General features: G+C 43.2%; 1 protein-coding gene across 1 annotated transcript in view; it reads left to right on the forward strand.

Annotated features, from left to right (window-relative positions):
* The window catches only part of LOC114069721 (ras GTPase-activating protein 1), a gene marked incomplete at its 5' end in the record, with an annotated part of 79,482 nt that overhangs the window by 37,944 nt on the left and 17,090 nt on the right, over nt 1–24,448 (forward strand). Inside the window, 6 exons of the mRNA XM_027906708.1 lie at nt 1,585–1,757; nt 1,913–2,072; nt 2,246–2,388; nt 3,126–3,241; nt 19,334–19,420; nt 22,328–22,395. Coding sequence (XP_027762509.1) covers nt 1,585–1,757; nt 1,913–2,072; nt 2,246–2,388; nt 3,126–3,241; nt 19,334–19,420; nt 22,328–22,395 — 747 coding nt within the window. The remainder of the gene's footprint in view (nt 1–1,584; nt 1,758–1,912; nt 2,073–2,245; nt 2,389–3,125; nt 3,242–19,333; nt 19,421–22,327; nt 22,396–24,448) is intronic.

The raw sequence follows: 24,448 nt of genomic DNA on the forward strand, positions 1-24,448 counted from the left end.
AACGAAGAACCGGGGAAGGTCTTTCCACCTTCCAGCCTGCGCATTGGATTTTTTAGGTGAGACACAGTGTGCGCGGAACTGAGCCCACCCTTTAATCCTGAGGTTCATCTGCCGGGGCCAAGCACGCTTGGACGGTGGCAGCGAGGTCCTCAGGACGTAGATGGATTGCCTTACAGGGCTAGCGAGCTCCATCTGCCCGGGGAGTGTCCTAACCGGGAATCGAACCCAGATCTCAGAGTTGACAACGCTGTGGTTTAGCCACTGCACCACCAGGGACACTCATAATATTTATATAATTGCTAGGAAGTGCTACTCATTAACCACAGGAAAAATTAAATCACCAGATTATTCTGAATCCTATATCTCACTGTTTCTGTCAATGAGATACATGCCTTGTATGCACGAGCAAAACAAAAAGAAAGCACATTGATCAGTTGAGGACATGAAAACTTTGCTCAGAAGAAATATATTGGGAAAGTCAATTGATTATCTGGTGTAAAAACAGTCCAATCCACACTTGTGATAAGTAGCAGATGATGATGAATTGATTTATCCACTACTTGACTGACTTGAATGAGTTACCTTTTCAATTCATCAACTCCAAAGAATATGAAATATAAAATATATATTAGAAATGTGATGTCATTCTGTTCCATTATCTGATTATGCAAGTGATGTCCCAATGTACAGCTGAATTGGGGCAGGGGAAAGTCTGCTAGAACTGTTCATAGGCTTTGTAGAAAAGTGAAAAACAAGTGTGTGATGGTGTTTTTGATTGTTTTAAGTTTTTGGAGGAGTGGGATTTTTTTTGGTTTTGGGAGTTATTTCGTTTAAATGTGAGGGGCTTGATTAAAAGTAGATTTCATCAAGAGTTGCAGAAAAAGAGGAAGCTTGGAAGGTCCAGACAGTTATTTCAGGAGGGCATGTGCTAATTTTGGAATGGTCATGGGTCTGCTGCAGCTTACTGTCAGACCAGACTTTCAATTATGGTTGAATAGGCTGGTGCAGATCATTGCTTAGCAATTTTAAGATACCGACACCACCAAAAAAAGTGAATTAATGATTTTGTTGTATGTGGTTATTATTTGAGCAGTAAGCTGTCTGGGAAGGCATTTTTATATGTTTTGCATAAAATGTTACAGTCTTAAACTTGGGAGTCTCAAAGTGTTAAAAAAATGCATCTGACAACATTTGGGATAGATGTAGTAAAACTAAGAATAAATACTAAAAATAGTAACAAAGTGGTTCAAGAACAGACCTGATAGAGGTATGAGCCCAAGGCTTCAAAACATTGTTGCCTAGGTGTGCTAGGTAGCTGGGGGAGCAGAGGGGCTTTTCCCCTATTTGGGTGTTAAAAAGAAAACTCTGGATATACTTTATTTACAGCATTCTTTATATGTCAACTTCAATTTTCAGGAGTCTGTTAAACCATCTAAGAGATAATCTGTCCATATATTTGGTGGCACAAATTTTGATAATTTTTATTAATATTCTTTTGATGAAGCAAGGTGACGTGCTGAAAACAACCTTTTTTTTATTCAATACGAGCACTGTTTTACTTAAAACAATGCTTTTTTCCTAAAGTGTTTATGCGTTGCCAATTAAGCCGATTACAGAAAGGACATGCAACGGATGAGTGGTTTCAACTCAGTTCCCATATACCACTGAAGGGTATTGAGCCAGGATCTTTGCGTGTTCGAGCACGATATTCTATGGAGAAGATCATGCCGGAAGAGGAGTACAGTGAGTTTAAAGAGGTATTAAATTAATTTCCTCATTTTTTTCTGTCAAAATTCACTTCCTCTGTTGTTTGAGAGAAATTTCAATAACCCTAACAGACATTGCTAAGTGGTATTTGTAGTGACTGTTATGTTAGCACAAGTTTCTGAATATTGTTCCGGTTTCCTTTCAGCTCATTCTCCAGAAAGAGATGCATGTAGTCTATGCCTTATCACATGTTTGTGGACAGGATAGAACACTGTTGGCTGGCATTTTACTGAAGATTTTTCTTCATGAAAAGCTTGAGTCACTACTGTTACGAACACTAAATGACAGGGAAATAAGCATGGAAGGTACTGTACTAATTACACTAACATTAATTGAAACTCTGGGGAAGAAGGGCTCCCATGTCTTCGTTTCTGTCTCCTCCCTTAATGACATCATATATCAAACTGTGAATGCAGCTTATTTTTTCCTCTGCTTTTCGTTGTCTCATTTTTCCAACTTTACACTTCATTTTTTTCAGATGAAGCTACTACTTTGTTTCGTGCCACCACTTTAGCAAGTACACTTATGGAGCAATATATGAAAGCCACAGCAACGCGTTTTGTTCACCATGCACTAAAAGACAGTATATTAAAGATAATGGAGAGCAAGCAGTCCTGTGAGGTGATAACTTGAACTATGTTTTTTTAAAATTTTAATTTGTTGAAATGATGATCTACTGGTTGTTTGCTTTAGAATAATTTATTAATCCTTCAGAAATAATTTCAATACCAGAACTAAACTGATTATGAGGGGTTTTTAAATGTTAGTTTGAACAATGTTCATAGCATCACTTTTAAATAAGTTTTTAAATTCAAATGTCTTTAAATTATGTATTTATTCTTTAGCAGTTGTAGGTTCTGTTGTAGCAGTTACTGAATGACCTACCGTAAATAATTTGTTTTAAGCTCCAGATATACTAGAAGTCAGTGTCTGAACTTAGTTTCATTTTTAAACTCCATTACATTAACTGCTTGTGTTAGATCCTGTCTTTATTTCTAAAACAACCGTCCTAACTTCTGTTTCACTTGAACTTAAATATGGAAAGGGGAGGGCTGTGTCCTCAGAATACTGGATTAAAAGATGAAAATATACATAGTCACAACAAGATGGGTACTTATGGATAGTGTTAAATGTCTGTGCTGTTAAAAGCATAGTGCAATAGAGCTTAAAAACATTCCTTTTTCACATTAGTTTCCTGGCTAGACCTTGAAACAGATTTGTAAGTTCTATACAAGTCTGAGATTTGTACAGCAGTAGAATATTTATTTTGAAATAGTATTCAGTGTGTAATATTATCAAATTATATACGTAGTTCTATTCAAGAGACAAAACTCAGTCTTTTTCCCTTTTGGTTTTAGTTAAATCCTTCAAAGTTAGAAAAAAATGAAGATGTAAACACTAATTTGGCACATCTACTCAGTATACTTTCAGAACTGGTGGAGAAAATATTCATGGCTGCAGAGATACTGCCTCCGTAAGTTTGCACTCTTCTGTTCAAATTTGTACTTGAAAATTCCTGTTTGTGGTTTACGTAGTGTTCTTATTGGTTCATCTTATACTAATCAGTATTAAGACTAAATTCTTTAGGGCTGCTATATGTACAGAGAAAAAAAACAAAACATTTGAATGAATTGTGCTTTTTGCAAATGTGGTGGATTGACCTTGGTTGGATGTCAGGTGCCCACCAAGTCACTCAATCCTTATCCCCTTCCTTAGTTGCACAGGGGAGAGAAAACATAACAAAAGGCTCATGGGTTGAGATAAGGACAGGGAGAGATCTTTCGCGGATTACTGTCATGGGCAAAACAGACTCCAAGGGGTCAGGGAAAGAAGAAAAAAAATTAAATATCAATATATTGTCTCCACAAAGAGGTAGAGGACAGTACTAGTTAGCAGACAATTGTATATATTTGAGTCAGTTACCAATTCTTTCCAGTTCTACTCTGAAAAAGAGATGGAATTATTAACAGCATTAAAAATACAAATGGGTGGCAGTAGAATGACACCCTGCTTTTATTACTTCTATCTATTGATGCACAGGTTATTCTTTCCCTTTTTAAAAAAAGTTAACTTGTTTAGACTGAAACCAATGAATAAAAAGTGTGTAGTGCTAACAGTTTTCTTTCACTTTTTTAACATTAGCTTTTAATGTAAACAATTCTGAATTTTGCATTGTGTACTGGTTTTGTCTGGGATGTAGTTAACTTTCTTCATAGAAGCTGGAATGGTGCTGTGTTTTGGATTTGTGACTGAAACAGCACTGTCAACATGCTGGTATTTTGGCAACTGTTGAACAGTATTTGCACAGTGTATAGGTTTCCTTTTTTTTTTTTTTGTCCTCCTTTTTGTCACTCAACTGCTGCCTGCTGTTCCTTTCCCCTCTGAAAAAAAGGTGAGTAGGGAGGGCATGCAACAGGACAGCTGAACAACTGACCAAAGGGATATTTCCCAAGAAACTTTTATGCATGGTGAGGCCCTGCTTTTCTGGAAGTGTATGGACATCTGCCTGCTGATGGGAAGTCATGAATGCATTCCTTATTTTGTTTTGCTTGTGTGAACAGCTTCACCTATTCAAATGTCTTTATGATGGCCTATGAGTTTTTCTTGCTTTTACCCTTCTGATTATTCCCCCTATCCTGCTGAAGAGGAGTGAACAAGTGTGCTGGTTTAAAGGCAAACCAGCAGGAGAAATTAACCCAACTCAAAAGAGATTATAAGTCAGAATTACAATTTAATAAAAATAATACAATAAATACAATTATACAAATGAACAATTGGTTTTAACCCACAAAACCCCAGATATATAACCTGGCACCCTGGAGCACGAACAGAATGGTTTTCCTTGGCCCCGGTGCTGAGTCCCACGTGGGCCCCCTGAGTTCAAAAGTAAAAGGAGAGGAAGAACCTGTTGGTGTGAATGATGGTCGCAGTCTGGTTGAGAGCAGTGGTTGCAGTCCAGTTGAGAGTGGTGGTAGCAGTCCAGTCGAGGTTCTGGTTCTCCTCTGGATCTAGTGATACTAGAAGTCCCAAGACCCCAAGCTTATATACACTCGGGTTCAGGCAGGAATACCCAGCATCTCCCCCAGGGTGGGGAGTTCCACAAGGGGTGAGTTATGGGTGTGAGGACAGGGACATCCTCTTATCTCACAGGCCTCTTAACACCCAGTTTATAGCCTGAGGGGTCAGGTGTGCTCTGGGCAGCTGCTGCAAATGGTCTGCTGTTAACAGTTTCTGGAAAATGACATAGAGGGTGAGGGTTACACCCACACAGTGATGAACTGGTCCCAGCTGCTCTAACTAGGACAACAAGCAACTTGGGCGAGGGGGGGGGGGCTTAGTTGCTGCCTTGGGTCAACCCATGACAATCCTTTCTGGAGCCTGATGTGAGGCTTGAGAGGTTCTAGATAGCAACAGATTTGATCTGAGTGTGCTAGACTACATTTATAGTTGTTATAACTGCTTAGTTATTGCTTAGCAAGTTGTTACTTGTTCTTGCTGGCCACAGTGTTGTCTTGTTTTTCTTGATACTGGTTTATTTGTTACATCGTCTGCTCCATGACATGCTCCATCTCTTGCTCTGCCCCTACCTCTAGTGCTTGTTAATGGCTGCTGTCAGCTTTTGAAGTTTGCTGTGTAGTTTATCACTTTGTTGTATTTATGTTTGGGAGAGCTATGGTAAAAGCACTGTCCTTGAGCCCGATCTGGTGTTTGTGCCATGCATTGCTGTTGTTCCAGTACTCTGGGAACTAACTCTGAGAAAATTAACAATTACACTTTTTTCCTCTTCTCTGAGAGCCATTTTGTGGGGGAAATGAAGAAGGGCACCACCTTCTCCTCAGTGGTAGATGTATTCTGCCTTGCTACAATGACTCTTTGGTTTCTGGGATATCCTTGTGTAACCAGAATGTTTATATTGGTATGTGTTGTAAATATAATTCCGGCTGTTCAAAAGGGTAGTCATTTGAAATGCCACACAGGGATGTGCTCTGAGGCACATGGATCATGGATGGCAAGGTGTATAGGAGAACTTGGACAGGTACCTAGAGTGTTCCCCCCCTCAATGGTGTGAGACTTGAAACCTGAACAGGTGTGGAATGCTACTGAAGTGACAGAGCACTTGATGAAATGATACCTTGTCTATATCAGAGACACAACTTCTAGCACTGTGCTGGGGCCTGCTCTACCCCTACTGAACCTCTGTTCAGCATTTGAAGGGCTCAGGAGGGTCTCTGGATCTTAGGACATACAAACAGACACTGTAGCTAAGCCAGAGACTCAACCCTCAACTATAACAGTTGTTTGTATAGTTAAGAAGAAAAAATGGAAGCAGAGGTCCACTTGTTTAGTAAGGGTAGAAGAAACTCCTCCTGAGGGGAGAGCAGGAGGAAGAATCAGAAGAGGCAGCCTGTTCTGTAGCAGAGTAGTCACAAGAACAGGAGAGGGAAGAGACTAAAATCATGAGTCAGACATCACCTGATTTTTATCCTTGAGTCAACTGAGAGATATGTGGAAAGTATGGTCACCAACCAGATGAGCGAATTATCACCTAGTTGCTCCAATGCTGGGATATTGGGGCCAACAGTCAGGAACTATAGAAGGTAGAGAAGACCAGCAGCTGGGATCCCTAGCAAGGGACCATGGAATCAACAAAGGGACAGAAAGACAGGCAGCAATCCCCAGCCTCTGGAAGTGGCTCCTGTCAAGTGTGAAGACAAGGTATTCCTTCAAGGAAAGTCTTGTAAATTACTGAGGCAAGTGGACCATGACTGAGGAAGGTATTCAGTATCTGAGGGATTTAGTGGTGGTGGTGACCTACAGCAACCTGGACAATAACCAGGCCTTTAAAGATCCGGATAAAGTCCTGTATTTGTGGTCCATGTGGTAGAAGTTTATATGGAATGCACCGACATTGTACACCAGCACCCTGGTGATAATGGACAGACATTGATGCATCAACTGTGGAAAAACTGGTCTGCCAGCTCTGGTGCTCTGAAGAGAATCTTTCTTCCTCACTGACCCTACAGGGCAATGGAGAATCTGTCCCAACGGTTCCAGCAACTTGAAGAGAATCTCCCTTTCTCCTTACCCCTACAGTCTGGTGTCTCAGCTGTCAAGAGTGCTGTATGAAGTCAACCTTTCTTTGCTCAAGGGAAAGGGAACTGTGGATGCACACTATATGCCTCTCTGTGGTTCTAGCTCTGCAACCACAGGGAAGACATGAGGAACTGGAGCATTGCACCTTCCTCAAGCATAGACCACATATATGAATTGCAAGGGAAAACAGCAGCCAAAAAAGCTTTATCCAGAGAAGATTAATGCTCTAGTTACTGTTGAGCAATTCTCCAGACACAGTAGAAGGGTTGATCTTCCTTCTGATCCTAATGAAGGGACTAATGGTTTGCAATTGCAGGAGTTGGGTAATGAATACAATGAATGCTCTGTCGGAGGATGCAACAAGGCTGCAGTGCCTGGTAGCATGGAAAAGAATGTAAATAAGAGGTGAACATCCAATCATACATGAAGGCTAGTGGTAAATTATAGATAATAGAGCTAAGAATAGTGTTAGTATGTAAGATTCTACAGGACAGGATGTGAGTGCAGCTGTGTGAAGACAAGATGTAAAATATTCAGGATGGAGCAATAAAAGCTGAATTTAGGCCATCATCATAAGTGCCCAGTTTTATTATTATGGTCGTCCTCACAAACAACAACAACTGGTGAACCTCGAGTGTTACGAGCCAGGAGGGATCATGACTAATGCCGACAAGACTCCCCATCGAGGGATCAGAGATAATTCCCTGAGGAATTTAGAGGAATTGAACCGCAGGGCGATGTGCGGTGAGGACGAAGCCCGAGTGTAGCTGAGAGCAGCGGGGCGGCTGCGAAAAATGGGTCCGGACCCGAGATTTCTTGACACCTGAGGCAGGTGAGCCACTGGGAACTGTGGGGGCGTGATGGGACCAGTTAAGAGTCTGGATAGAAGCGCATGGTTGGCGCTTGAAATGTGCTGCTTAGACAACATGACGATGATGATGATGGCCACTCACGACGTGAAGTTCAAAGGAACGGCGGTTCTAAGCAAGGTTTACAGCGGTGGAGGGCGAGGGGGGGCACTGCGAAGCGGCAGCACGGACTAGCAATGCTGCGTGACAAGGACTCACGGGGCGGGGCAACCCAGCTCAGGGGAGCCAAGCCGGAGCTGGGACCAGGACCGCCTCAGATCGCGATCGAAACCGTCCCCTTCCCCCCCCCCCCCCCTCCCCCGCAGTATGTGCTGAAGACGGACCGAGACGGGGGGGCGAGGCAAGATGGAGGGCTGCTGGAAAACACGGGAAGGCGGAGGCCCAGAACCTCCCCCCCCTTCCCCCCCACGTGCTCTACAAAGGACGGCAACTAGAATTCTGTAAAGCCTGCCCACAACATTCTTTGAACTTTTAATAATGTTAATGAAATTGAAGGAGAGGCAAAAATATGTTTGCTTTGCAAGTTATAGTTTCCTCACAACAGTCACTAACAGATAGAAGACATGGGATAAAGATTTTTACTCTAAGACTCGGAAACAAAACTGCTGTAAGACTTGAAGGGAACCTGGTTAGCTTGACGGGAGCGCGGCTAGCTTGAAAGGAGCCTGGCTAACTCAGTCGATAAAGCATGGGACTCTGAATCCCAGGGCCACAGGTTTGAGACCCGCGGGGGAACCCTCGTTTTTTCCCCACGCAGAGCCCTCTGCAAAATTGTCTGACTGCTCTCATCTGTCTCTGCCACTATAACTACTTAAAACTGTTTGTTAGCAACGGTTTGTAAGCTTTTTTGTTAACAGCATAAGCGACTGAAAGAGGCAGATGGACAGAAGCTGAGACCTGACTGCATTCCAAACATTGGAGATACCAACATCCAGAGAGCACGGAGACAGCACCGGCGGGGAGGGCCGGCACAGAGCGGGATGCCTACGCAGAACCATACTGGGAGCAGAGCGAGGGCGGAGCCGCTGTTGATGCAACTGCATGGCGGGGCGGAGCCAGGGCACTGCGGACTCCGAGCCAGAGCGGGGCACGCTGATGCCTGACAGGATCGGGCCCTGCCGCCCGCAGGAGGAGGGTCCCGGAGCGGTGAGGAGGGTCCCGGAGGTCCTAGAGCTGCAGGGCTCGGCATTTGTGGTGTTGCTGGCACAGCTTTCTCGGCAGTGTGACAAAGCTGCTGAAACTGCAGCTGATAAAAAAACAAAAAAAAAAACACACACACAAAAAAAACCCAACAAACAAACAAAAAAAAAACAACGGGAAAAAGGGAGCTTTGAAGAGAACTTCCATGTGCATGACTGGTAGTGCTGGTGGTGCTTTTCACTGAGTTTGTCAAAGTTGACAGAAAAGTGGAACTTACTGAGGACTAGTTAAAAGTTTAAGAGATCTATGATTGGTCCTGGTTACTTGGTTCCTGTGATTTTGTAATTGCAGATTACACTTTCCTTCTTTTCCTTTCCTCCTTCCTGGCATTAGGTTAAGGTACATTTCAGTTGGGAATTTAAAATGTACACACATGAATTTCTTGTCTTCTTTCAGTTCACCTAACATTATTTCTGTTATGCTGCATAGCTTTTAGTATTCTCAAACAGGGCTAACTCACTCATAGCGAATTATTGTCAAGAGAGAGTTTTACACACCAAACATATTTTCAAAAAAAAAAAAAAGGGGAGGAGGAAAATATGCATGCGCATGAACAGGTGCTGGATCAAAAATGGATCTTGTATAGGTTTGTTGAGCTTTTTGTTCCTTGTATTGATTCCTCTTCAGGACAGGTGGAGTTGGTGAACATGATCACCAGAGATGGCAGACTGAAAAGCACACAGCCAGTAATATTTGGGATCTGAGATCTGTGGTTGAAATGCAAAAAATATAATAAAAATCCCAACTATGTGTGAATGAAGAGTGATTGTGGTGGCCACCTTCTGAATGACTGGAAAAAAAACTGTATAAGTGAAAAAAACTATGTAGACATCTATGTGTGTGAACTTAAAATACTTTGTGAGTGTTAACATTTTAAGAGAATGTGTTATATAAATTTAATTATGGTAAGTTGATGCATGCTAGCCTTCAATGATTGGAAACAAGAATCAAAGAGTTGCAGGTTAATGCTGGTCAGAATTGGCTAAATGGTCTATTGCTAAATGGGAACTATCGGGATGGCTTTTACCTATAGTCAAGACAAGTTTGCTTCTGTTGTCTATTGTTGTAATTGTGCTACTGATGTTGCCATGTTTGGTGTCGTATTTGCAAAGGGCCCTGCAAAGAACGACCCAGGCGATTTTTGTGGCACAAATACAAAAAAAGGGGGAATTGTTGGAGGATGCAGCAAGGCCGCAGTGCCTAGCAGCATGGGAAAGAATGTAAATAAGAAGTGAACATCCAATCATATGTGAAGGCTAGTGGTAAATTATAGATAACAGAGCTAAGAATAAGTTTGATATGTAAGATTCTACAGGACAGAGTGTGAGTGCAGCTGTGTGAAGACAAGATGTAATATTCTGGATGAAGAGAATAAAAGCTGAATTTAGGCCATCGTCATAAGATGCCCAGTTTTATTTCTATGGTCGTCCTCGTATTTAATACGACACATATGGCCTGTAAAAGTGATAGAGGGTGGAGACTAACAGTGGACTATCATGGTCTGAATGAAGTCATTCCACATTTGAGTGCTGGACGTCGAGGAACTCCAGTATGAGCTGGAGTTGAAGTGGCTGGTCTGTGGATAAGTCTATGCTAGAACAGGTATGCCTCCAAAGGGACTACAGGCCATGGAGAATCCATGCTAGAGCAGGGGCAAGGCATGGAGTTCATTGCAATGTAAAACTCTATAGCCTGGTCCAAAAGACCAGGGGTGTAGATTTTAATGGATATGTGATTAAACTGTTGATTTGAGTTGTATGCTAGAAGTAGTAATATAACAGGGACCACCTGAACTAGTGGTGGATGAGCTTTGTAAAAAGCAGTGCAAGTGCAGCAGGGACACAACATGAGCTGCCTTCGGTGCCAAATAACTCCACACAACACACCACCTCTCCTGTTCTGAGTGACCACTATAACAGATGGAGCCCTAAATGAACTGAATGTACGTTTTATGGACACTTTGAAGGAGTGAGGGGGGACACACACACTAATGGAATTATATCTGTATGTATACTAAAGGATTGGAAGGAGGGGTGGTGGTTAATGAGGATGTACTGGATAGTGTAGGACCCAAGCATATGATGCAAATAATATAGAAAAAGGGATCGAGATTTGTACTGGTTTTGGCTGGGATGGAGTTAATTTTCTTCATAGGAACCTGTATGGTGCTCTGTTTTAGATTTGTGACTAAGACACTGTCGTTAACATACCCATGTTTTGACTGCAGAGTGCTCGCACAGTGTTGAGAGATGTTTTTTTCTCTCCACATTCTGCCCTACCCCCCCAGCCAGTAAGCTGGAGATGGGCAAGAGGTTGGGAGGGGAAAAAGCTGGGATGGCTGACCCCAACAAAGGGAAATTCAATATATGACGTTGTGCTTGGCAATTAAACTGCAGAGAAAGAAGGATGAAGGAGAGACATTTTGGAGTTATGGCATTTGTCTTCCCAAGTAACCATTATGTGTGATGGAGCCCTGCTTTCCTGGATATGGCTGAACACCTGACTGCCAATGGGAAGTAGTGAATGAATCACACAAAAACAGAATTGACCAGGTTGGAAAAGACCTCTGAGATCATCAAATCCAACCCTTGATCCAACACCGCCATGGTTACTAGACCATGGCACTAAGGGCTACATCTAGTCCCATCTTAAAAACCTCCAGGGATGGTGAATCCAGCACATTCCCAGGCAGTCCATTCCAATGTCTGATTACTCTCTCTGTAAAAAATTTTTTCCTAATATCTAACCTAAACCTACCCTGGTACAGCTTAAGACCATGCCCTCTTGTCCTGCTGCTGGTTGCCTGCAAGAAGAGACCAACACCCACCTGGCTACAGCCTTCTTTCAGGCAGTTTTAGAGAGTGATGAGGTTTCTCCCCTGAGCCTCCTCTTCTCCAGGCTAAACAACCCCAGCTCCCTCAGCCTCTCCTCATAGGATTTGTGCTCGAGTCCCTTCACCAGCTTGGTCACTCTTCTATGGACCTGCTCCAGCACCTCAATATCATTCCGAAAGGGAGGGGCCCAGAGCATGACACAGTACTCAAGGTGTGGCCTCACCAGCAGTGAGTACAGGGAAAAATCACTTCCCTCATCCTGCTGGCCACACTATTCCTGATCCAGGCCAGGATGCCATTGGCCTTCTTGGCCACCTGGACACACTGCTGGCTCATGTTCAGCTTCCTGTCAATTCAAACTCCCAGGTCCATTTCTGCCTGGCTGCTCTCCAACCACTCTGTCCCTAACCTGTAGTGCTACATGGGGTTCTTGTGGCCAAAGTGGAGGATGCAGCACTTGGCCTTGTTGAACCTCATCCCGTTGGAATCAACCCATCTCTCTAGCTTGTCCAGGTCCCTCTGAAGAGCCCTCCTGCTTTCCAGCAGATCAACATGTCCCCCCAACTTGGTGTCATCTGCAAATTTGCTAATGGTATACTCAATCCCCTCATCCAGATCATCAATAAAGATATTAAACAGGACTGGGCCCAACACTGATCCCTGGGGGACACCACTAGTGACTGGCCACCAACTGGATGCAGCCCTGTTCACCACCACTCTGGTCCTGGCCATCCAACCAGTTCTTAATCCAGCAGAGTGTGCACCTGTGGGCTGCCAGCTTTTTCAGGAGTATGCTATGGGAGATGGTGTCAAAGGCTTTGCTGAAGTCCAGATAGACCACATCCACAGCCTTCCCCTCATCCACCAGGCAGGTCACCTGATCATAAAAGGGGATCACATTGGTCAGACAGGACCTGCCCTTCCTAAATCCGTGCTGGCTGGATCTGATCTCTTGTCCATCCTGTAGGTGCTGTGTGATTGCACTTAGGATGATCTGCTCCATAACCTTGCCAGGCACTGAGGTCAAGCTGACAGGCCTGTAGTTTCCTGGGTCCTCCTTGCAGACCTTTTTGTGGATCGATGTGACATTCGTCAACTTCCTGTCATCTGGGACCTCCCCAGTGATCCAGGACTGCTGGTAAATGATGGAGAGCAGCTTGCCAAGGTCTTCCACCGGCTCCCTCATCACCCTTGGGTGGATCCCATCTGGTCCCACGGACTTGTGAGGATCCAAGTGGCTCAGCAGGTCTCTGTTTCCTCCTGGACTACAGGGGGGCTATTCAGCTTCCTGTCTCTGTCTACCAGTTCCAGAAGCCAGCTGTCCTCAGGACAACCTGTCTTACTGTTGAAGACTGAGGTAAAAAAGGTGTTAAATACCTGAACCTTTTTCTCATCTTTGGTGACTATGTTCCCACCCATGTCCAACAAAGAAAGGAGGTTTTCCTTGCCCCTCCTTTTGCTATTGATGTGTTTGTAGAAGCACTTCTTGTTATCCCTTACAGAATTGGCTACATTGAGTTCAAATTGTGCCTTTGCCTCTCGAATTTTCTTTCTACATGACTTAAATATATGTCGTGGTTTTGCTCTGGGTCAGTTTTTCTCACCCCCCACACAATTACTATTAGTTGAGAGAAGGTTTATGCAGACAAAAGAGAGCTGATTGGGGAAAATAATATGAACATTTATTACTAGCAAAATAAAAACTACTAAAGAACTATATCTACAACAATTCTACTTAAGTAAAAGTACTATGTATTTACAGAAATACCTCTCCCCCCTTTTATCAATCCAAGGAGAAGAAGCAGTCTCATTCTCCATTCTCAGAGCTCCAGATCTTTTCAATAACTCTGCAGCACTCTAAAGCTCTTCTTCTGTTATCTCAGGACGACAGTTCCTTTTCATCGCAGTTGGAACTCTTTCTTTCTCTCTCTTTTCTATGTCGGCCTCCAGGGCTGGGCCTACCTCACTCCTGGGCTAAGACTGGAGGTTGGGGGGTTACCCAGGCCCTGTAGGGTCTTCCATGGACTGCAAGGGGACACTTGCCTACCATGGATCTTCACCACAGAGTCACAGGGGATAATGGCTTTTGAGTCCACCCCTGTTCCCTGTAGGGGTCCCTTCCCACAGGAGAACAGTCCTTAATAGACTTCTCCAACGTGAGTCCATCTCTCAGACAACAGGTCTTCCGTTCTCTGCTGTCTTTCAGGGTCACAAATTTTCACAAATTTAGCTGCACCAGCATAGATCCTTCACTCGGATCCCAACTAAGTGTCACAAATTTCCAGCAGCAGCATGGATCCCAAGCTTACCTGAGCCATCTGCTCCGGCATAAGCCTCGTCCCTTCTAGGGTCACAAATCTTCAATAGGACTCTGCTTTACTTCAGGTCTCTCATAAAGTCTCAGTTTATGCATCAATTTACTCCAGTGTAGGCTCCTCCACAAGCAGCATGGGGGTCTTCTCACCCCAACAAACTTCCACAGGTAGCAGGGATTTATTTTTCAGTCTTTTCCCTGCTGAAGGGAGAGAGCGAAAGGGGGGGGAGAAACAGCCCCCCCTTCGAACTTCTCTCTCCTCTGGTTACCAGCTTTGGTCATGAACACTTCTTATCTGCCAGAATTTCTTCTGCAGCATTCTTGTCCAAGCAATCAGTTCTTCTCCAAAGTTTTTTTCTCTACTCTTATAGGAGAGAATGGGGGCTTCAGTGCTACACCTGCCCCCAGCCCAGGGCCGGAGAAGGAGGGAGGTCTGGCCCCACCTGGGGCCTGCCGTCTCTCCTACATGGCTACTAATTCCAATTGCGCCACAGCCTTCTCTTCCGTTTTCTTAAATATGTAATTGGTAAAGGTGTTACTAAAACTTTTGATTGGCCTTTTCTCCGGAAATCCACCTGGACAAAACCATCATCAGCCCCAGGGGCTGGCTGGTGGGCAAAACCACGACAATATATTCCTAAACTCTTCATGAGCACCCAGCCCTTTTTTCCATAATTGGTAGGCTCTCTTTTTTACCCTAATTTCCTTTAAAATTTCCCTGTTCATCCAGGCTGGCTGTCTTCCCTGCCAGCTTGCCTTTCAACAGACTAGGACAGCCTGCTCCTGTGAATTCAAGACTTGTTTCTTGAAGCATGTCCATTTCTCCTGGACCCCTTTATTTTCAAAGGTTGATTCCCAAGGTACCCTCTGAACCAGTCTTCTGAGTAGGCCGAAATCCGCCCTGCAGCAGTCCAGGGTAGAAGTTTTATTGATGGCCCTCTTTGCATCCCTGAGTATTGAAAACTTTATTATTTCATGGTCACTGTGCCCCAGATGGCCTCCGACCACCACATCTCCCACCAGCCCCTCTCTGTTTGTGAACAGCAGGTCTAGTGGGGCCCCACGTCTGATAGGTTCATTTACCAGCTGGAGCAGGAAATTATCCTCTATACACTCTAGGAATCTCCTAGACTGCCACTTCTCTGCTGTGTGGAGTTTCCAACAGACATCTGGCAGGTTAAAGTCACCCACAAGAACAAGGGCTGGCAATTTTGAGACATCTGTCAGCTGCTTGTAGGATAATTCATCACCCTCATCATCCTGATTGGGTGGTCTATAACAGACTCCCACCAGGATATCAGCCTTGTTGGCCTTCCCCTTGATTCTGATCCACAGGCACTCAACCTTATTGTTACTGACTTCAAGTTCTACAGAGTCAGGAGACTCCCTAACATATAGAGCCACCCCTCCACCTCTCCTACCTTGCCTGTCCCTTCTGAAGAGCTTGTATCCACCCATGGCAGCACTCTAGTCATGCAAGTCATCCCACTATGTTTTCGTGATGGTGCCTACATCCTAGCTTTCCTGCTGCATGATGGCTTCCAGCTCCTCCTGTTTGTTACCCATACTGTGTGCATTGGTGTACATGCACTTCAGCTGGGCTGCTGATATCACTTCTAACTCAGGCTTTCCACCCTTAGGCTCATCTCTGGAGAGCCTGATTTCAACCCCTTCCCCCTTCAAACCTAGTTTAAAGCCTTCCTGATCAGCCTCGACAACTCATAGGCTGGAGTCCTTTCACTGTTGCTAGATAGATGAAGCCCATCTGACTCTAGCAGGCTAGGTACCATAGAATTTGCCCTATGGTTGAAAAAAACTAAAATTCTGCTGGCAGCACCAGTCCGTAAGCCACCTATTGATGAGATGGGTCTTCCTATTCCTCTCCTCATTCGTCCCTGCTACTGCAGGAACTGAGTCGAACACCACCTGTGCCCCTGTCCCATTAACTAATTGATCTAGTGCCTTTAAGTTCTTTTTAATTAGCCTGGGACCTCTTTCATTAATGTCATCACTGCCTGATTAGCTCAGGGAGTCTCCTACTAATATCCATCACCTGGGCCCCGGGAAGGCAGCAGACCTCCCTGTGGGATGGGTCTGATTGGCATATAGGGCCTTCAGTTCCCCTCAGATGGGAGTCACCTACTACAACTACCCTTCTTTTTTTCTTTATAGCTGTGGTTGTAATCCATCTAGTAGATAGGGTGCAACTGGAAGACCTTCCAGACAGTTCCTCTTCTTGACTGCCCTCTCTCTGACTCTCTGTGTCCAGGGCCTCATATCTGTTCTTTAAGGGCACCGTGGGAGGTGATGGGGGCTCAGGAGGGGATTCTTTTACCTCTTCAATCAGGGACCTGTTTCCATTTCCCCCCCCCATCTACTTGGTTTGCTCCATCTGCCTGATGGCAGGAGGGGCAGGGCTTCACCATCTCCTGCTGGGCTTCCTTTGGGGTTGAAAGGGTATGACTCCACCAGTCCATTTCCCTTTCCCTTAGCCTCTCCAATTCTTCCTTAAGCTCTGCCACCAGGCACAGCAAATCATTAACCTGCTCGCATCGCACGCAGGCATCTCTCACACTGTCCTCTGGTACTAACGCCACACTCAGACACTCTGTGGAGCCAGTGACCTGAACAGCTGTATCCTTCTTGGGGGCTTCTGTCTGGGTTAGCACACTCCCCCTGAGAGCAGCAACAGCTTTCACTTGTTTGGAAACCATTGCTGGGTTGAGTTTAGTTGCAGAAAAAAAAATAAATATGGACAGCCATAAACCTACCTCACAACCCACCAGAGAGAGCTAAGGCTGTGCCCTTCCTGCTCACCCTGCCTGCGCAAACTGCCACGCAAACTGCCGTGCCACACTCTCACTGATGTGACATGTCCCTGTTTGCACGCTCCTGTTCACTGTGCTCCGGGTCACTTGCGTTCCCTGGAGCAGTTTAAATCTCTTGGAACTGACCTCAGCTCCACCCCATGGTCAGCTGATTAGGCCTCGCAGGGCATCTGGGCTTTGCTTGCATGCACAGCTTTTGCTTTACCTATTAAACCATCTTTATGTCGGCCCATGAGTTTTTCTTGGTTTTACCCTTACGTAATTTTGAAGATGAAACCAAGTTATGTGGGAGTGATGATCTGCTGGAGGGTAGGAATGCTCTACAGAGGGATCTGGACAGGCAGGATTGATGAGCCAAGGCCAATTGTATGAGGTTCAACAAGGTGAAGTGCCAAGTCCTGCACTTGGGTCCCAACAACCCCATGCAGTGCTACAGGCTTAGGGAAGAGTGGCTGGAAGGTGGCCCAGTGGAAAAGTACCTGGGGGTTCTGGTTGACAGCTGACTGAATATGAGCCAGCAGTGTGTCCAGGTGGCCAAGACGGCCAGTGGCATCCTGGCTTGTATCAGAAATAGTGTGGCCAGCAGGACTAGGGAAGTGATTGTCCCCCTGTACCTAGCACTGATGAGGCTGCACCTCGAATACTGTGTTCAATTTTGGGCCCATCACTACAAGAAAGACATTGAGGTGCTGGAGTGTGTTCAAAGAAATGCAAGAGCTGGGGAAGAGGCTGGAGAATAAGTCCTATGAGGACCAGCTGAGGGAGATGGAGTTGTTTAGCCTGGAGAAAAAAAGGCTCAGGGGAGACTTTATTGCTCTCTACAGGTCCCTGAAAGAAGGTTGTGGCAAGGTGAGTGTTGGTCTCTTCTCGAGTAGCCAGTGATGAGATGGCCTCAAGTTGGGTCACAGAAGGTTTAGATTGGATATTAGGGAAAATTTCTTCACTGAAAGGGTAGTTTATCATTGGAACAGGCTGCCCAGGGCAGTGGTTGAGTCACCAACCCTAGAGGTATTTAAAGATGTGTAGATGTGGCACTTAAGGATGTGGTTTAATGGTGGAGTTGGCGGTGTTAGATTACTGGTTGGACTTGATCTTAGAACTTTTTCCCAACCTAAATGATTCTATGATTTTGTGATTCTCTTTCCTATCCTGTGGAGGGGAAGTGAGCAAGTGACTGGGTGGGGGCTTAGCTGCTGGCCATGGTCAACCCACCACAGAATGGCAGAACAGCACAGAAGGTTCTTTTGTGTCAGTGATAGCAAGGTTAGTATTAAAAGCTTTGTTCTGTTAAGTACATGGTAGATCTCAACATTCTCTGAAATACACTGATGCCCAGAAAAGGGGCAGGTGAACAAAAAACTGCTCAGAGACAGAGTTTTAGTCCATGAACAGCAGGTATTTATTCATTACGACGTCGGGGAGGTTTACCCGTTCAGACCAGGTAAAAGCTCCAGCGTGATTCAGTGAAAATAGAGAATTTATACAATATTCGGTTCATGATTGCAACATAATTTTACATATTCATGTTATTGCATCATTTGATTACAATATTCATAACAGGTGGAGTTAGGGGTGGAGATTGAGGCGTGGTCTCTATTTTGAGGAATATTTTGGTGGGAGATCCTGTTTGCCTTCATCCTGGGGGCTGTTTTTTACTCCTCATCCTCGCCTGACCTCGGGGACCTTTCGTTCTTTCTATTGTTTTCATGTTCTGATCACTCAGCCTTAGAGAAGCTCCTGGCTTTGATCCTACATTACCTATTGAGATGTCACCTTGGCTCCTGTGGATGAGATTTATGGGCGCTGGGCCCCTTGCCCAGCGTTTATCGTGGTTCCTTCAAGGTCCGATGCCCTCAGCACAGGACAGAATCTTCTTGTGCGAAATGCAGTTTACAAAATATGGTTTAAGGCAGATTAAAAGTGTACAGGGGGGTGTACAGGGGGGTAGGGGCCCTCATGGGCCCACAGTAAAAGTGTCCCAATTAACCCTTCCTGCTTCAACACCAGAGTGCTCCTTTTGATAGAAGAGGACTATTGCGTAACTATTTTTAAGAACCTGACCTCTAGTCATGGATACACAAATTATTATTAAAAAGTGGGGGGGAAAAACCCAAACAAACAAGGAAAGAATCCACCAAACCATCGGGGATTTTAATTCTTTTTTCGAAAAAGGAAATGTTATATAAGAAATAGGAACAAAATTATTACAGAATATTTAATGCACACATGAATAATCAGAATTTTACCTGCACAAATAGAGTAGTGCATTAGTCGAGGACTTCCTTTACCATTTGTAAATGGACTGTTATAGCAGATTTTGACTTAATTTACATGAATTGAAGGAGGTTGGACTAGATGCTTTCTGACTGTCTATTTTTATTCATAAAAATTTTTAGATGAAATTATTAATTAGTATTATTTTTACAGGACACTGAGATATATTTATGGATGCTTGCAGAAGTCTGTTCAAAACAAGTGGCCAGCTAATACCACAATGAGAACAAGAGTTGTTAGGTAAGTTACTTGTTAGTTTATTCTATGCTGAAAATAACATTTTAAGGTCTTATTAGTCATACTTCAGTGTGCTTATCAATTTTTTCCTTTAGGGACAAAACTTGATAGTATTTATATAGATTACAAGAATATTTAAAATTATTATGGTACTGGGGCATGATATCCCAATTAAGGATTGAGTCCACTAGATTCTTAGTCATGCTGTTGGAGCCTTGCTAGTGGTCTAGTATAGAGGTCAGTATAGTTAGTATAGCTTTAACTTTGAATTTACTTCTATTTTTTAAATTTAAAATCTTGGGAAAGAGAAAAAGTTCTCTCAAAGTGATAGTTAACTTTTGATATCCTCTAATGATTATGTTCCTGTCATGCCATCTGGGAGGACCATGCCTTTTCCAGGGACTCCTATGTAGTGTGTGTTAATTATTGGAAAAATCTTACACATGCTAAGATGAATGTCCTTTAAAATGCAGACATAACATGTTAAGGAAACTAATACCTTCTCAGAAAGGTGATTGGACTGTCATTAGATTTCACTGAGGTACTGTCTGTATTGGAATATATAGTTTTCTGCATCTGTGAAGGCTCTCAGTGCTGATCACTTGGAATCAGTGTTCATTTCTGAAAATATGTACACTGTCCCAGTTTTGTTTTATTTCTTTGCTCTAGCTCAATCATGTTGAAACATTCCAGAGCCTCCATAAAAATGTTGCAGGCTACTGAACGTGTCTCCTTTGAACTGGCACTGAGTACGAAAACTCCAGTCTGCATTCATAAAACAATTGAATAAATAGTTCTTCCTTTAACACTATCAGTTGCCAGTGCAGGTCAAAAAAATCTGACAAAAATGAGGTCTTGACACTGTTGTTTTAAATGATACTGATGGTTTAAGGGTATCAAAGCCACATATCTTCTACATTTGTGTTCCCTTTTTTTTACAAGCCTAGCTTTCTAGTAGACCAATATCTGGCACTGATATGATTTGCTGAGGTTAATCTCCCACTGAACAGTGTCTTCCAGATGATTTGTCATTGGCTCTTGTTTATCTCTTTGACTGTAGACAGAAATAAAGACTTGGGAGCCCTTCTTCCCCAGAGTTTCAATTAATGATAGTGTAATTAGTATAGTACCTTCCATGCTTATTTCCCTGTCATTTAGTGTTCGTAACAGTAGTGACTCAAGATTTTAATGAAGAAAAATCTTCAATAAAATGCCAGCCAACAGTGTTCTGCAGGGCTTTTGCCTTAAAATTGAGGCTGCTCTTATCAGAGGTGCTGGAGCTAGTCTATTGCAAGCATGTAGAACTTAGAAGCAAATACCATGTCTCTTCCTGTTTCTTCCCACCTCCAGAGAGCACCGTGTGGCTTTCCTTAAGTGATACAGCTGACATTCAGAATTTTTCTGGGGTCTCTGCTGGATGCTATAAATACTGGGTCCCTTTCTCTCTTCATAAGTGGATACTTGTGACTTGTCTCTAGAGTACAGTTTTGTGGGTTTTTTTGCAGCCTCCAGTGAAGAATATTATCTTTTATTGCACTGGCTTTGGTCCAAGAATAATTACATATTCAAAGACAGATGGATAGTTTTAAGTGCCTGGGTAGCTTCCCTTCTATATAATTAAAAAAGTAATGCCATTTCTGTTTCTTTGTAAAAGACCATGTGTAGGTATTGACTCATTCTTAATTTAGACAGCTTGACCAGTGTAAGAAGCACCAAATGTTCTGTGTCTGCAAGATCTATCATAGGTTCATACCCCAGTTGTCTTCAGGCCATCTACAAGAGAAATTAACGTACATGCCATGACTTCAAAATTATTTACTTCCTCATAGCTTTAAGTTTATCTCATAGAAAATATTTTTGTTTCACACTGTGCCAGGAGTGTTTTGTCAACCCATAATCCATGGTTCTTGGAGAGATAGGAAACTTCTATAACAGTATATATTGGAATTCAAGTGTGTTGGACACGTGAAAGGTGTGTTAACCTCACTGCTACATGTGTCACTTCCAATTAATAATGGACAATGTCATCACCGTATGCTTTACAAGGAAGGTAGTGCAAGCTCCACTTCTATTCTTTTGCAAGAGGTCAGACTTTGGTATTGCTGTAGTGAAAAACCAGTCTGCTGGTAGTGTCCATGCACTGAACAAAATAAGTTAGATTGCTTTAGTTGGTCCATATGTCACTTTATTTTATAGCAGTCTTCCAGAATTATGGTTTACCTGAAATGGATATTTTTTTTACTTCAGCTGTCAACAGAAAGATTTTACTCATGCTAAACTGAAGGCCAATTTAGGTTTGTTTAATAAGTTCCTATTTCTGCAGTCAAACTGAGCACTTTTCCCTAGCTTTCTAGATTGTATGTGTGGCAGCAATTACTTCTGTGAAGAAAGTAGCTGATCCAGTATTATTCTTCTAGGATATTAAAGTACTATTATCAGGATATGGATTGGTTCAAGATGAACTAAGGCCATGTTGCTACCAAAAGAGAGGTTCCATTGTGACTGTGCACTCTTGCTCTCCTTATGTTGGCTTGGAGAAGTGAGTGGCTGCAGGATGAATTACTTGTGGTAGTAGACAGTGGAACACTTGTAGAAGGCAGGAAATAAAGTGCTCTTCCTTTTTGAAGCCAGTGTGGTCTTAGACTCCAGACTGTATGGCTTTACAGTTAAGCTTTTCCCAGATGGTTTCAGAAGTTCACCTTCAATATGCCTGGTTTTATTTTGTTTTTTATCATAGTTGAAATCATAACAAGACATTCTTAATTAACAAACACATGGAGCACAGGCTGGTTGTCATCTATCTCACAAAGATTTCCACACTGACTTAAATGCCTAAAGACTACATAATTTTACATTAATTCTATGATAGCTTCATTATTGAAAAAAATACTTTTTTTTTTTCCATTTCAGTGGCTTTGTTTTTCTTCGACTGATTTGTCCTGCTATCCTGAACCCAAGGATGTTTAATATCATCTCAGGTGACTATGCTTCAGACTAAATTCATACTTTATGTAGTGATAGGCGTGAACTTACTTTAGTGCCTGATTTAGCAAAATACGAAGTCATTTTAACGGTGTGCAAACTCATGTAAACCATATCAATTGGTTGACTTTCTCCCTAAGGCAGCCAGCATACAGTTCTCACTCTCAAAGATTAGACACTGTTTATTTCCAATGTCTTGTTTTAAGGTAAAAAAAAAGAAAAAAGAGAAAGTGAATGTTAAAGAAAATTGTGGATTAACCCTGGTGGGCAGATAAAGCACCACATAGTCACTTGCTTACTTCCCTCTTCACCCTCAGTGAGATGGGGGAAGAGGAAAGGAAGAATAAAAACAAGAAAACTTGGGGTCAAGATAAAGCAAACAAAGAAAAACTAAATAAATGTTTAATAAGTAAAGGATTAATGAAATACAACAAGTGATGCAAAGGCAGTCATAGCACCTCCCATGTGTAGACCGATGCCCAGCCAGTTCCTGAGCAAAAGATGGCTGACACCCATAAACCCCCCCTCTTTTCCCTTTTATTGCAGAGCATGGCATTATATGTTATGGAATATCTCTTTGGTTAGTTTGGGTCATCTGCCCAGTTGTGTCTAATCCCAGCCTATTGCGCACCCCCAGTCTATTCATTGGGGGGGCAGAGTGAGAAACAGAGGCAGCCTTGATGGTGCATAAATATTGTTCAGCAAAAGCTACATTAGTCTGCTATCAGTACTGTTTTGGTCAAAAATCTAAAACAGCACTATATAAGCTGCTCTGAAGAAAATTAACTTTGTCCTAGCCAGGCCAAGTACAAAAGTGTTATCCTGGTTTTTGATGCTCTCTTTGTAGAGTGCATCTCTATCAGTAAATAAAGCAGTGATGAGGACTATTCCTGTTTGCTAGAACAGGATTGCAAAATTGCTATACTGATCTGTAGCACAGTTCTGAGGGATAGCAGATAGCAATTCTCCTAAACCATTCTTAGATGTGCTTTGGATGTTGGTATGCATCAGGGATCACATCTGAAACAGCTGGCATGGGGCTTTGTTGTGAAGCGTTAATGGTGAGGGCATAGATTATTCCATTGCAGTTGGCTTAAGTATCTAGAATTGTTTCTAAGCGTTTTAACTTAGAGATGTAGTTGAGGTCTTAGAGATGGAACATCTAGTACGTGTTACTGTTGTACTAGACCTAAGGCTGTGTTGATGGAATTTCAGGTTTTAAGTTTTGCTGTATTCCTTTGTTGTGATTGGACCTTGGCTGGATGTCAAGTTGCCTACCAAAGCTACTCTATCACTCCCCCTTATTAACTGGGCAGAGGAGAGGAAATATAACAAAAGGCTCATGGGTTGAGATAAAGACTGGGAGATCACTCAGCAATTACTGTCACGAGCAAAACAGACTCAGCCTGGGGAAATTAAATTAATATATTACCAATCAAATCAGAGGAGGATAATGAGAAATAAAACTAAATCTAAAACAGCTTCCTTCTTCCTAGGCTCAAATTCACTCCTGTGCTGGTTTTGGTTGGGGTAGAGTTATTTTTCTTCCCAGTGGTTGGTATGGGGCTGTGTTTTGGATTCATGCTGGAAACAGTGCTGATAATGTAAAGATGTTTTTGTTGTTGCTGAGCAGTGCTTGCACAGAACCAAGGTCTTTTCTGTTTTTTGTACTGCCATGCTGGCAAGGAGACTGGGGGTGGCATGGGAGGTTGGGGGAAGACACAACCGGGACAGCTGACTCCAACTGACCACAGGGATATTCCATACCATATGACATCATGCCCGATGTATAAAGCTGGGGGAAGGAGGAAGGGGAGGGACGTTCAGAGTTATGGCGTTTGTCTTCCCAAGTAACCATTACACGTTATGGGGCCCTGATCTCCTGGAGATGGTTGAAGATTTGCCTGTCCATGGAAAGCAGTGAATTAATTCCTTGTTTTGCTTTGCTTGCATGTGCAGCTTTTGCTTTCCCTATTAAACTGTCTTTATCTCAACTGACAAGTTTTCTAACTTTTTAATATTGTGTTTCCCTCTCAGATCCCACTGGTG

Source organism: Empidonax traillii, unplaced genomic scaffold, assembly GCF_003031625.1.
Source record: "Empidonax traillii isolate 1590-97213 ecotype Southwest subspecies unplaced genomic scaffold, ASM303162v1 scaffold1344:size197939, whole genome shotgun sequence".
Classification (NCBI taxonomy): Eukaryota; Metazoa; Chordata; class Aves; order Passeriformes; family Tyrannidae; genus Empidonax; species Empidonax traillii.